The sequence below is a fragment of the Vipera berus genome, assembly GCF_964194415.1.
Source record: "Vipera berus genome assembly, chromosome: Z".
Taxonomy (NCBI): Eukaryota; Metazoa; Chordata; class Lepidosauria; order Squamata; family Viperidae; genus Vipera; species Vipera berus.
This window is the reverse complement of record NC_138205.1, coordinates 44,035,694-44,050,751: the sequence shown is the minus strand read 5'-3', so window position 1 is coordinate 44,050,751 and position 15,058 is coordinate 44,035,694. Positions and strand designations below refer to the sequence as shown.

General features: G+C 35.8%; 1 protein-coding gene across 1 annotated transcript in view; it reads right to left on the bottom strand.

Moving 5' to 3' along the window:
• Positions 1–15,058, bottom strand: part of GRB7 (growth factor receptor bound protein 7) — a 55,765-nt gene that overhangs the window by 21,912 nt on the left and 18,795 nt on the right. The window contains exons 2-3 of the mRNA XM_081346446.1: positions 3,200–3,395; positions 1,011–1,149 (exon numbers count right to left, since the gene is read on the bottom strand). Of these exons, the coding sequence (XP_081202572.1) occupies positions 1,011–1,149; positions 3,200–3,387 (327 nt within the window). The 5' untranslated portion in view covers positions 3,388–3,395. The remainder of the gene's footprint in view (positions 1–1,010; positions 1,150–3,199; positions 3,396–15,058) is intronic.

The following is a 15,058-nucleotide window of genomic DNA, read 5'->3' as shown; positions in this document are numbered from 1 at the left end:
GCTCTTAAGAATAGAGAAGGTTCAGATTATGTTGTAATGATATTCTAGAACCAAATCATTTTGATGGATATTTCAAAGAGAGTGAATTAGTGATTGGTTGATTTTTTTGCAACATGGCTGGCTGAAGCATGGTTAGCTAGTTCACAACTCACTGTGTTAGGATGGAACTTAACAAAGAATTTCAGAGAGCTTTTAGAATTAACAAGAAAACAGAATTACAGTATTTATAAAGATATAGAAAAATAAAGAAATATTACAAGAGATCTCCAAACTAAATGATTTATTTAAAAATGGTTGATTAAAAATAGTGTCTGGAATCATATGTTGCATGAAGCAAAATAAAAAGAAATACATTTGCACAATGTGTGAATCTAGCCAATTATAATACCTTGTCAGGTTATTTAGCTATAACTCATTCTTACTGTGAGCCAGCAGGCAATTTTCACTTAATTTTTATACATGACTGCCCTTTTTTTTTGTAGTCCTGCCAAAATGTACCTTGGTATACTTTTTATCATCTTTGAATTGCAAGACTCAAAAACAAACTCCCTGAAACTGGCTCCTTTCAAAAGAAACGTATGGAATTGAAATCAATCATTGGTACAGGCTATCACATTGGGAGAAGCTACTCTAAACTTGGCATTTATGTGTAGCTGTGATGAGAGGGAAAGTTCCCTTAGGCCTTTGTTCAGAGGCAAGTTTACTATGCTTCTGTTTCACTCCAGCTTTGGAAGAAAAAAAAGAAACTGTAAAATAAGTTTCTCCTAAGAGTTCAATCCTAAAGATTTTGTACCTTTGTCCATGAAATTTTCTTGAATACTCATGGTCTTCTTCTGAAATACTTTCTTGGTTTGTAGTTTGGTCTTTATCCTGGGATTATCTAGGAGCCCAATCTTTTCCCAGATTAGTCAAATCAAATAGATATTGCTACCTAGCTGGACCAGTAAGCAGAAATCGGTATAGCCCTGGGGCATCTTCCTCTTTCCCCAAATGCAAATGGATACACTTACATGAGAGCCACCTTCACGCTGTGATCCTGGCCCCAGTGTGGAGCTGGTGAGGATAGGTGAGTTTGAGGGGCTACAGAGTTCTGGAAAAGGGTTTGGGATAGAAGGCAAAGATAAGGTGCGCGGCTTTTCCTCCATTTTTCTAAAGGGAAAAAATGGAAAGATTGTTATAAATGGGTTAACTACTAATAGGACATCTGGGTTAGTTAATAATGTCATTATTACTATTATTGGAGTACGCTTTATCCTAAGTTTATATGCCCTCAGAGGTAATCTGGTAATCATGTTATCTACATGTACAGCGTGGCCATTACTGAAACATGAATATTTCAGTGTCTATCAAAGTTTCTGAGGCATCATAAGAAACAAGATGTAGGTGTACATATTTATCCAGGAAGTCAAAGTGGCCTACATGACATGGCAAGTGGTCTAGCCCTGCAATTCAAATCAATTGTTCCTCATAGAGACATGGTGGATGCAGTTGAGGATGCTGTACAGCACTGGAGGTTTTTAAGAAGAGATTGGACAACCATTTCTCTGAAATGGTCTAGAGTTTCCTACTTGAGCAGGAGGTTGGACTATAAGACTTCCAAGGTCCTTTCCATGTCTGTTATTCTGTAGCCAGAACCAAATATGGATGAGACATTCATTATCTCTTGGAAATCAATATTTTTTTCTGACACCCTCTATTTTTTTTAATCCCACAAGCAGCAAGCTGCAGAGAAGAGGCAGATAATTCCTACCAGAAGTCTGAACTCATCTGTTGCATATAATTATTTCAGATCAATATATCACATTCAACATTTATTGCACAAACTTTAGATCACTCTGCATTTGTTCATAGAGAGCTCATTCAATAGTCAGTAGACTCAGCAAACTTGCTATATCCATTTTTGTGTGCCACTAATACTGTGAGCAGACAAGAAAGCAAATATTTAATTCTTTTGGCTTTTTCTTCCCCAACCCTTCTGTATTATTGCAGGTTTGTAATCTATATGCATGGCCATTACTGAGGATGAAAGTTTGCACATCTACCAAAGCATCTTGAGGCACCACAAGACACAAGGTGTGCAGATTTACCAAGGAATTCAAAATGCTCTACATAGCGTGGCAAGTGGCCTAGCACTGCAGCTCAAAATTAACTGTTCCTCAGTTTCAGAATTAAAATGAAATCAAGTAACTGTAGATCAAGAATGTACAAGAAAATATGTCATAATGAGTAACAGAATGGCTGATTACATCCATGTTTTTGTTTTGTTCCAAACGGCCATTGGCATACAGACTCAGCAGATTATCTCAAAGGAAGTGTGATCATCACAGAAAAAAGTTATCTATCCTGTCAAATGAAAGATTTGCATACTACCCATAAGCCTTAATTCTAATATTTCATTTTGATCATAAAATGATAAACTTAATAAACTGTGGATAAAACTAACAATCTATTTTTCTTATTACCCCACACACCTACTTCACGGTCTGTTTCTGTTGCTCCCCTCTGGGAGGAGGTTTTGAAGTATTTATACATTCTGTAACAGCTTTGTTCCTTATGTCATCCATCTTGTAAATTTGCAGGATTCTTTTTTTCCACCATGTATATGTGTACATTTAAACTAGACTGTGAGGTTTCTCTATGTCATATACGTGTGTTTATGTGGGTATATAAATAATGGTATTTTTTGAGAGCTGAATACAATGAAATTTCATTTTAATGTATGCTGATTAGTGTACATTTAAAGTGACAATATTCTATTCTATTCTATTCTATTCTATTCTATTCTATTCTATTCTATTCTATTCTATTCTATTCTATTCTATTCTATTCTAGTCCAACTAAAACAGAAAAAGCTATTAGCATATGAGCCACATCTCATTTTTCCCTATTTTTAGATGAGATACAAATATACCTTGGACAATCATTAATTCAAGCAGATTTTGAGACTTCCCATAATTTTTCCTATTTTTCATGAAGTGGAAAACACAAGGCAGAGTCATTGCATTATTCACTAATAAGCTTGGTGTATCTTATATTCTTCTCATGTTCAGAAATATTTTTTTATTAATAGTTATTTATGGCACAGTCATTGATTCCACAGAAAGCTGAAAGGTCAGACTAAATTTTTTCACAACTGATTTCTACTTGTATAAAAATGAGCCTTTTGTGGTATCAAATGATTTGCTCCATTGTAACCTACCTATTTGCTTGGATGAACAGAGGTTGAGAACGTTTGACCATATCTGTGTGGGCTAGAAAATTGCTCTGGTCACCATTGCAGAGAGGATTGCCATTGGAAAGGGCTCCAGTGTGATCAGATGGCAGTTCACCATCATAAGAGTTGCCCAACATCCTGTTAAGGGTTTTTCTGGGAGTTCCAAGATCCATGTCATTATCTGTAACAAATAATAATTTGACTAACTGTTCCAAAATAAGATAATGCAAATATTCAGATAGAACAAGATTCTGAAAGATAAATGCAAGTTTTTTTAAAGCAATTCTTTGAAACATTGTTGCATTTTATTTTCTTTTTTTTAACATGAAAAGTTGCTGGTTTTAGGATGTGATAGGATCGTGTAATTAAATAAGTTCACCGTAAAGCTATGTAACACTTTATATTCAAAGGGCAAAAAGATGTGCATGGTTAATGAAATGGTTAATGATAATGGTTAATGAAACAAGTAACAAGTTTTCAATATTATTACAATTATCCCATTCTAGCTTAGACAGTAAAACTCAGCTCAAAAGTTGTTTATTTGTAAAACATATGAATCACCTTTAAATTCTTAAAGTGACATAGACAATTAAAACATTGTTTATACTGCTGAAGAATGCATTGTTACAGTCTTTGGTAAAGCTCCAAGAGAAATTATCTCCCCGAGCTAATTTGCTAGCACTGCAGGAGCATAATAAATGGGTTAGGGTTAGGATTAGGGTCTCACCAAGGCAATTAGTCAGTGATCTGGTTGATAAGAAAAAGCAGCATCTCTCTCATATCAGCTCTAGAATATCTGGATATGAGTATTGTCAATGGGTTCCCTTAAACTCAAATACTGTAATGATGTGAGGTAAACCATACAGAAAGCACATAGTTAATTGTACAGTTGATTCAAGTCCCAAAGGAGAATAGAAGCCTCAATTCACTCTTGTGAATAATAAGTATAAGATGGCAGTATGCAAGACAAATCTGAATTAAAATAAACAAGATTTGTTTTAACCGTGGTTTCTTGAATAATGAAATATATGGTTATGTTAAGTAATAAACTCATCACATTGTGCCAAAACAAAGCAACCCACATTATAGCTTAGTACAATGTGTGACATGTAGCCATTTAATTTCTCAGTTTTAATTAACACAGGGAAACTTTAGTTATTTTTAATTTTCTGAACATTTATTTCCACTATGTGGAATATAGTGTTTTATATGACAGTCTATGTGGCTATCCCAATACTTGGGTCATTCTGGGGTGGGGTTTTTTTTTGTATGCAACTATCCTAATGTGTACTATGTTGAAACACAGCAATATTATTTATTTTGATTTGATTTAACCCTACCTTATTTATAAGTAACTTAAAGTGGCCAATATAAATAATACTTATTATTATTTTCCTCACAACAACAACCCTGTGAGATGAGTTGGCTTGAGAGTGAGTGAGTGGCCCAAGGTCACCCAGCCAGTTTACATGCCTAAGGCAGGACTAGTACTCATCGTTTCCTGGTTTCTAGGCCAGCAGCTTAACCACTACACCAAGCTGTCATTTATACTCTGATTCATATGCAGGTTTTTCCCCCAAATATAAGCTTTGCTGCCATCTGGCTCTGGCTTTTTCATTTATTGTTCATTGAAAAATATAACATCCAGTATATGTGTTAATATAAACTTGATGATAATTGTGATATGGGAGAGTGATATAAGAGAATAACATATGCAACAATGCATGGACAGAAGAATTGATAAGAGTATAACAATGAGGCTGGTAACCTCTCTCTCCTCCTAAAATAAACTCTGAACAATCCATTCAAGCAAATTATGATGCCAATGCTGTATGAATTAATACTGAGGTCCAAATTATAGGCATATTTCTGAAAACAGATACATTGCAAGAACCAAAATATGAAATTGTATAATAACCTCATCCAGCCTGATTCCTTTCCAGATATATGATCTTCAATGCCCAAATTCTCCAGCTACCATGATTATGTTGTCAATAATGAGAACTAAAATCTATACTTCTGAAAGATATACTAGGCTGCGATTGGAAAAAAACCCTACCCCATAATATACAAGATTCTTTCCCAGAATTTAATTTTTAGAACATGTTTCCAGCCCCTTTCATATACAGGAAAAATGCAGAAATAATTTTCTACCCAATTTCTCATAATGTATTTCTCATAGTTTTTGTACTGTAGATACATTCTTTTCTGACACAGAAAAGGCTTTAAAACTATTAAATCAAATAGAATAGGCAACAGATCTACTAGGAAGATGTATGACTGAATTCATTAGGATGTACACCTGGGTAAAACTGTGTAGAATTATAAATATCATTCAGGTAAAAATTCTGGGAAATGGAGAATATGCAAAATTAAATTAAAAAATAAAGGAAAGTACATTGAAGTACCATCTGTGTCAAAAGAAATTAGTAACATTCAGTCACATAGAATCAATATGGCTATAAATCTAACTGGATCCCAGCATTACTAACCTTAGAACCTTGTGCCAGTTTGCATAAGGCTGCATTTGAGAAACATATTTCAATGTCTCTCAAAGACAAGAAACAATAAACCTGTCAATTTCCCATGTATTCATTGTAGGTAATTCCTTCTCAAATGCAACAGACTCACATAGGTCAATGGGAATTCTAATATCTAGTTCATACTCACATTTCTATTTATCATTTTTGGTTCAAATGTACATGTTTTTACCGCTCAGCAGAATTTTTTTAAAAACCTAGAGCTCCTAGTGTTCATTTCCTTGTTCACCTATGACTTCATTATCAGTATCAGGTAAAGGTGACTCAAGAGTTCTTTGGGTTAAAGAAGCAATGATGACAGAGTTCAAAAAGCAATTCAGGTGGCATGGGAAGTTATCAGAAAGTCTAATCTCACACACCCTTTGTTGTATTGTGCCAACCACTTTTGTGCTTCATGGTGAAACTATGTTTGTTGCTCCATCATTCTCATGAGAGTGACGAAGTGGCTGGATATATTTTGATAAAATACTCCACAAAAGTCTTTGTTGTAAATTACCACAGTTAGGCTTCAAGATACTATAAGAAGGTATGGCCATTAATATGGAATCTTGCTTAATCTGAATTACTCTTGTCATTCACAAAGAGCAGCAGGAGACATTGAGATCTTGTCCCTTCGTGAGAAACCCTCCTAAGAATGAATATTTTGTCAGTTTCTAGTCACAGACTTTCAGGTTTGCCATCTCAGCAGGAAAAACTACAAATAGCAACCTATTTGTATTCAAGTCCTGCCTTAGCCATGGAAGCCAATGGGGTGACTTTGGGCCATTAATCTCTCTCAGCACAACCCACCTCACAAGGTTGTTGTTATGGAGAGAATAGGAGGAGGAAGGAGGATTAGATGTGTTCACCGTGAGTTATTTGTAAAAAAATTTAAAAGGAGGGATATGAATGAATGAATGAATAAACAAATAAATAAATCAGTTCTTGACCAGTAGTCTTGCAGAATCCCAAATTACCAAGAGCTTCACTGGTAAAACCACAAAAACTATTACTTTAGGCAACATTACTATCCAGATAAATCTATCCTCACAAATCAGTGTAAATTATTTTTGACCCTTTCAAAGGCACTCTTAAAACTATTCCCCTTTTAAAAATTTCCCAACACAGATTGCATGGGCACAGTTCTTTGTCACCAGGGTAAATATTGGTTATTTATAAGTCTGACTGACAAAAAAAACTGTAAAAGGGACAAAGATAAAATCTGTAGATTTCTTTATTCTCCCAAATGGAGCCTAAACAATCAGAGCTCTCCAATTAAGGAAAGACTTCTGGCCTCCTCCAAAACAAAACAGTGGCACACCCTGGACTATACCACTTCAGATTCCATGGGTGTGAGAGATCACGTGACCAAGCAGCTCTAAATTCAGTGACAGAAATAAGTGTGTTGGTGAAAATCTGGAGGAGGAGCCTTCAAAGCATTTAATCATATGATATCCTCTCTCCGCCCCCAGTTTCTACTTTGACCTGGCACAGGCATATTAGCAAACTAGGTCAACAATGCAGCCATGAACAAATAAATATGAATAATGATCTAAAAGTAACTCAGTGGTTAAATTAGTCCCACTGCATAAATTAAACTTAATTTTAGTTTTTGGATAGTACAATTATTGTAATGCAACTCTCAGCTCGAAGCAGTTCAGTTTGCATTTAAGAAAATATCCTGAAAACAGGATCAGGTTCACAGATTAGGACCTTATGGTTTCCCCCTCTGCAGGAATAATATATACTAAATAGCATGTTCTTAGTTGATTTCTATGCACAGTGCAGAAAATTCCTGAAAAAGATGATGGCATATGAATTTTTCTGTAAATATAAAAGATGTAAAAACTGCAAAAAGTACACCATTTGTCTGAAAAGATGTGGGTGAGATTACTATATAGTCTGGTTTAACTGGGATTGTCCCAATTATACATACATTGGTTTAAAAAATGTCCGGGAAGTAGGGCTACAGAACTGCAAAGGGAGAGAAGAAATTTGTCATTCTCCCCCCCCCCCGCCGCCTTTACAAGTAAAGGAAAGGAATTTCAATAATTAAATCTGTGCTCTGGATTAGCTGAATAAAGTCCCTCCCTCCTTTGCTTTTGTAAATTGTGTAGGCAAGTGAAGAAGCATTGAAAGAATTCTAAATCCTCTGCCCTGATTTTACTACTTTAAAATATAATAAGTCTATGATATTGCAAAATTGGGGGCAGGTGATCAACATTTAAACCATTTGTATGCCCTTTCTTCATATTATATCATGGTTGGGTTCATGCACCATGCTAGGATAGGTTAAAATGGCTTTGGATCATTTGTAATTCATTGTATTGTGGGAAGCCAGCCTTAGTATGAGGACTAAATGCAACTTGATAAGTCATATTAGATTATTTGGTTAGACATAACATGTTACATGAACACAGCAACTGTTTTTGTTAAATTGGAATTAGTTTTCAGTGTTGTCTGTGAGCACAGCTACTTTGTTCATATTGTACTCTGTCATTTATTAAAAGTTTAGCAGCTGATTAAAAAGTGCAAACTTACATACCACCAAAAACATAAGCAAACATAATTATCAGTATAATTGTGTAAATGGGTATGTATACATGTTGTAAGAAAACAGCAACGTATAATGACTGAAATTAATTGAATAGGTCTTGTTCTTCTTAGACTTAACAGCTAAGGCTAGGCCTGAGTAGGAAGTTATGGGACTTTCAAAAAGGTGTTTGAAGATGTTGTATCTATAGGAGAAACACACATAATCATGAAGCCACCCCAAGAATTTCTTCTGTCATGCTTTGTAAATGGTACATAGGTAGTATTCTTACAGATGGTACTTTAAAAACATAATGAGACATCGGAGAAAAGATTCAAGTAGGTTGGGACTAAATTAGTTGAAGTTTTGCAAATTCTGCACCTTGCATTGTAACTGCGTGGATATCAGAGCAGCAGAGTCACAATGACGGGAGAAGATGAATTATTTCGGCTTGCAGGCTAGCCTGCCCTAATTCACAACCTGAGAAGTAGGCAACCAACATTTTTCTCCAAACTCTCTGGCAATTGTTTTCTCCTGGAAGGTAACTATTATTATCATCACTTTTTTTTTCTCCTTACAGGCGCCAATATTACCTCATATTCAATTCCAGCGGGACTAGACTTGTCACTAGGCATGAATCATCAACTCAAGATGCCAGTTTGACCCTGCTTATCAAAATCACATACCTGCATCTTTATAAGAGAAGTCATCCACCTCTTGTCAGCAGTGATGAATACTGCTAAAAACCAGCATGCATCTAAAAATGTTGCTTCTTTTACTACTGATTTGACACTGACCAATTATACTCCCTTGTCATTTTTTTGCAGGGGAAGGGCTGGGCTGGGGGGGGGGCGGGGTTAGGAAAGGAAGTAGAAATCAGGTCTACTTTATTATCCGATCTCTTTCCCTTCCATCAAAAGAAACTAGTGAGTCAGAATGTGAGATGGTGATTCAGATCTCATACCACACCCTTTGTACCGGCTCAAGCATGTCTCAGCCTTCACATACCTAGACTCTGTCTTCCAGATTCCTTTTTTTCCCTGGAGACTTGTGGGGGTTCAGGGGAAAACAAGCCACTCTATCTCTGGACTCAGCAGTAGATGTCTGATCAGTCACAATGTGTGTTACTTATTCTAATTTACTTGTTACAATTAGAAAACAACTACTTCACCTTATGCTGTAAATAACAAAAGCAACCACTGAAAAAACTAGCATTCTCAGCAATTGTTTATGTAGATGCTGGTTGTTCTTTTCACATGACATACACCTTCATGTTAGCTCAACTTGTACTAACACCTCATGTAGGTTATTTTTTTTTGTTGTTGTTGTTGCAAAAATACGGAAGTGGTTTGCCACTCCTTCTTAGGATTGTTTTTTGTTTTACTTCTTCTAACCTACCATCTAGAATTTCCTGGTGGTTTGTCATCCAACTACTCATCATGTCTGAGCTGTTTAGTTTTGTTCAGATCAGCCAACTTATGTGCTGTAAGCACCCAGCTATGCTGCTAGTAGTATTAGCTACAATCAGCACTGTGAGTTTTACATACCGGTAGAACAGGGTGCTGGATTTGATGATCTTTACATTTCTCCCTAGCAATTTGAATGATTTTATTTCATTTTTAGCACTGGACAATCTCCAGTCATTGTTTTTAGTTTTTTATCTTTTTCAATAAGATTTCCCTCAACTGAAATTCTCATCGCTCTCAGATATGCTATATTTGAGGGAAAGTATAGGCATAAAATAGACACAAATTCCTTCTCCAGGAAATGTTTGGTTGTATGAGCTTCTGTTTACTGTAGGATTCTCTGAAAAATATAATTTGGTCTAGTTGCCTAAGTTTTGTATGGAGATATATTCTTCTGTGATATTTAAGTACATATTTAAAATCTAGAAAAAACCAAAATGGTGATGGAGCCCCAAGAAATTCCTCCAGAATAAAACCAATTTTCAATAGTCATTTCTATTGCCAGGTTGTTGGCTTTTTTAGCATTCAATGTGATTAGGGGTCTTAGATATTAATTTCTAAAATATTATAGATTGTGAAAAATAACCAGAAATAACACAAATAAAAATCTTATTAGCTTATATGTAAAAGTATACTAAGAAACTGAAAGACAAGTATATTTGTTTTCCAAGTGTTTTTACATTTTGCTAATACAGACAATTATAACTACTTACTACTTTAATAGCATCTCAATATCTCTACAAGCCCTAGAATCCTAAATGAAATGCTGAACAAGTTTTTATTTATAAATGAAGCCAATCCTTATTTCTAATTGCAAAGAAAGAAACTGGAAATTGTGGAAACACAAAATCTTGACCCTAAATCTGATCGTGTTTCTCTGCACTTTCTTGAACTTCAAAATGATGCTACCCACTTTGGAAAATCTGGGAATTTCACAAATATTTGTAGTTAACATATATTTTACAGAAGAAGTATAAGATATTTTAAAAAGCATAAATGAAATGGGAATAAAATACAAACAATACATCTCATCAAGTTTTTTGCTGCATAGGCAGTCATGATTTACAAAGGGTTTACTATCATAAATATCAGAAACGCCAGCTTGGTGCTGGATGAAAATGAATTACCTCATTGGCTAGCACTCTGAAACTGGGAACATCCTGGGGGAAAATTCATGTGACTTGCAGAGTATTTACAACTTTAGAAGTGGTGCTCAGCCCTTGTAATGGAGAAGAAAGAAAACTAAAACACATGATTTGATTCTGTTCTGCATTATTCTTGTCTAATTGTGTGGCTGATTATCACTGGAAAAACCCTTTTAGCTAATGATGGCAGAAATACAAAAATATCTATAAGAGATAATTTATTATTAAATGTAGCAAATAAAAACAATACTCAAGCAGCAGAGATGAAGGAACATAATACTATAAAGAAAATGATTATTTTGCACCAAGCTGTATAAAGAGCAAGTTTGGGGTAGTGATTCAAATAGCAAGCTAGAAACCAGGAGAGTGAATTCTAGCTCCATTTTAGGTATGAAAGCTGGCTGAGCTTTCTCTCAACCCAGCTCATCTCAAAGGGTAGTTGTTGTTGGGAAAATAGGAGGAGAAAGGAGAATTGTGTATGTTTATTGCTGTGAGTTATTTATAAAAATAATAAAGATGGAATATAAATAAAATAAACCCCAATGCTGCTATCTTCTTCCCAGGAATCTGTACTGTATCAGAAGATGAAGGACTGAGTCAGATCAGTGTTAACTATTCCAAAGGCTATGCCAAACCAAACTTTCAAATTTCACAGGTTAGAAAGACATACCAATTTGATTCTTGTGAGCAACCATGATGTGAACTAAAGCTACAAGTCTTACTAAAAAATTAGCACAGCTTCTGAAACATCACTGCTAATACTGAGGCCACTTTAAGAACTAAACAATTAGTCATAGTAAATTTGAATAAAATATAGATGTATAAACACACAAATAAAGAAAACAAAATAAGTTCTATGTGTATATCTTAACTTAACTGTATATCTAACACCAAATATGCTTTTCTAGCAGTAAGTGGCAGTATCCCATCCTGCAACTCAAGAAGTTGCCTGATGTTTGTTTTCCCTCCAGAAACCTTTTCGCTCTGTGTGACTCATCCTAAAATATTCAGACACAGACAGGGATGCCCAGTATGCAATTAGCAAGTAAAATAAGTAAACAAATAAAAGAATAAGCGAAATAAAAGAATAACAGACACCAGGAAAAAAAAAGACATGGGAACCCCATTTAAAATTTGAGATTAAAGATGGAAGCCATATTTGAAAGGATTGAAGATAGCAGCAGCACATGAGATATTTAGAGAAATCAAGACCAAATCCTAGAGACTGAACCCCTTCCTTCCCGTTTTCCTCTGCTCACCACACAGAAAGTCAACACACCTCAAGGTCCCTATGCCTCCTCATTTCCAGTCAAACTAGTTTAGCATCATGATCTCCCACGCAAGGATGCTTGAATAACCCTTCCCTGGTAATACTTAACTGGGTTGGTATCTGGGACACTTGCAAAGAAGGACAGCTCACTTTGGCTATCAGGAAGAAAGAGCTGTAAAAATTAGATAGTGGTGGGGGAGGGGGAGATGGGACAGTTTGTTGGCAAACAGAGGAGGAAATTGCTATACGGGCTTGGGGCTCAGCTGCTACAAGTGTACACATAGCAATAAATGAATGAATCAGAGGATGACAAAAAATATCCCATAATTCCATATTATGTTTCTATTTCTAATTAGATTAACCTCTCTTACCAATTTTTGGATAACTTCTCATACAAACAGGGCACAACAGCTAGTTCAAGAACTCTGCAACAGGAAAATTCACCTAGCCTAATATTTCTCTCACTCTGGTCAGCTTAATCTGGCTAATACATATTTTTCTGTCCTTTCTTACCATAGCTCAGAGATAACTGCAGAATTATAGCATTAAAAACAGTTCTCCAAAGTATTCCCCCAAATGGAAGTCTGTTGGGCAAATCATGAAAAAGTTTTCTGAAAGAAGCTCTGTTCTTTACATTCAGCAATCCCTCACTACTGTTAATGTTACTTTTGTAATTCACCTAGGAACGTAGTGATGAACCAAGACACTGCTTAGTCTTGCATTTTGTTTCTCACCTACCAGACAGTTCTGAGATCCTCAAAAACCCTCTCCCACTGTATTCCCTTTGAATAGACAATTGGAAGATGTTATCCCCAACCAGGAAATTACACAGAATAGCCATTGCCGGATCCACAGCAGACTAGTACCATTGCCATAGCAGGTACCCATTCTGGACTTCCAGACCTTCATGCAGAAGATTCTAGATTCTAAATGTTGTCTATTGAATCCTGATATCAAAAATTAGAGGGTATTCATTAAACACATGGATAGACATTATTTTAATTACATTTTACAGTATGAACATACAGTACATCCTACCTTAAGATATACTCAATAAATTTTAGTTTTTATCTTTACCACCTCGTAGCATATGGCCTTCAGTATGCCACTCAAAGGCTAAGGACAGCCTTGACTCAAGAAAGTTGAGCACCTGATATAACAGAATGTTTCCAATTATTTTGATCAATAGATTAACCATCACCACCCCAAAAAAAGAATGAAAATACTCTTCGGTCACCTTCTGGTAATGCAAAATGATACCATCAATGGGAAGTCTAAAAATTTTATTTCATTTTTACTAAACTACAAAGAAAAACATGAGAGGCATCTGGTTCTGTGGAAAAACAGGTGCTCTTCATAAAAAAGGCCCAGATTCATTTGAATTGAAAAATCTGAGACTCCAAAGTGAAGAAAGATATTTTCTTGACCTGTTGCCACTGTAACCGGAACATGTAAGCTTAGCTGAATTGACTTTTTTCTGTTAATAGGGAATACTTTTGCTTTGCATTTCTCTCCTTAGCAGTCCAAGGTCAATATCTCTAATTTATATATGATATTCTCTACTCTCTACACATGATAAACACAACTTCTGTCAGCTTCAGGCAACACTGGGCTTTACATAAAATGTCAAAGTTTCAGTTTCCAGTTGTGGTTGGCCAGATAGGGGCCTTAAGAGATGAAACACTGCCTTAATAGTGAACTAGTGTTTGGTATCCACTGTAAACCACCCTTTCTGCAGGGGCTTTGTATGTTGCAAAGGAAAGGCTGGCAGGCTATGATTCATCATCCACTTTTGTTTTTGGTAGCATCTTATTTCAAAGAGAAGTAGCCATCTAGGCTGGTCTCACTTTCAATTTCAGCTTTGCATAGCCATTGAGCCTTTTATCTTTAGGCAGATATTTATGAATTGATTAATATCAAAACGTCCTTGCTTTACTATCACAGCTGGGACCAATAACTCCATCAATGAATGACATAGTTGTTAAATGAGACTGCAATGGAGTAACAACTTTACATCCATAGCAATCGTTAAGTGAGACATCATGTGACCATGCCTTGCGATTTTACTGCCAAATTCTCTATTGAATCAGCTTGTTTGAAGCCAGATGCAAAGCAGGCAAATAATGATCCTGTGACTGTGAAACATTATGATTATAAGGGTAAGGATCAGTCATAAAGTACCTTTTTCAGCACCAATGTAACTTCCTATGGCCACAAAACAAGGTTGTCGTTAAGCAAGGACTACCTGTATTGTTTCTCAATTCTATAATAAATGCTGCATTTACTGTTCTGGGAAGAGCAAAGTATGAAGACAGTACAAATAGCATGAAAATCAGAACAAAATCTTGCTAAATTCTAACTTCTTTAAAGCTAGCTCCTATCACTTCTTTCACATACTGCAATTTGTGCCTTGTAGCCTGGGAAATGATACTCTCTTTGGAGCACATGCTCTCTCATTCAATTTGATTTAGATACTCGGGTAAAGGAGAGAACAACTCTATACATCGAACTACCTAAGGAACAGCCCAAATTCAGACACACCAGGCTGGTAAGCCTTCAGTTCCTTTCTGCAGAGGAAGCAAACCAGCCAGGGAAATGGGACAAACACATTTTATTTGACTTTTCTCTTTGGCTCTATGCCTTTCAGGAGGCCTTTTTCATGGCTGATCAAGTTTCCCAACAGTCTCAAGGTCATACCATATTCAACCGTGTGTGTGTGTGTGTGTGTGTGTGTGTGTGTGTGTGCATGAAAGGGGAGAGGCTGGGGTATAGCCAATCCACCTCTACCACCATATTCCACAATTATTCCAGTTTAACTAGTGGGAAAAATCTTAGTTACTAAATTACTATTTTGTTAAATCACTCATCTGCTGCTCTAAAAAAAAACACCTTTCGGAGGAATGCTTTGTAA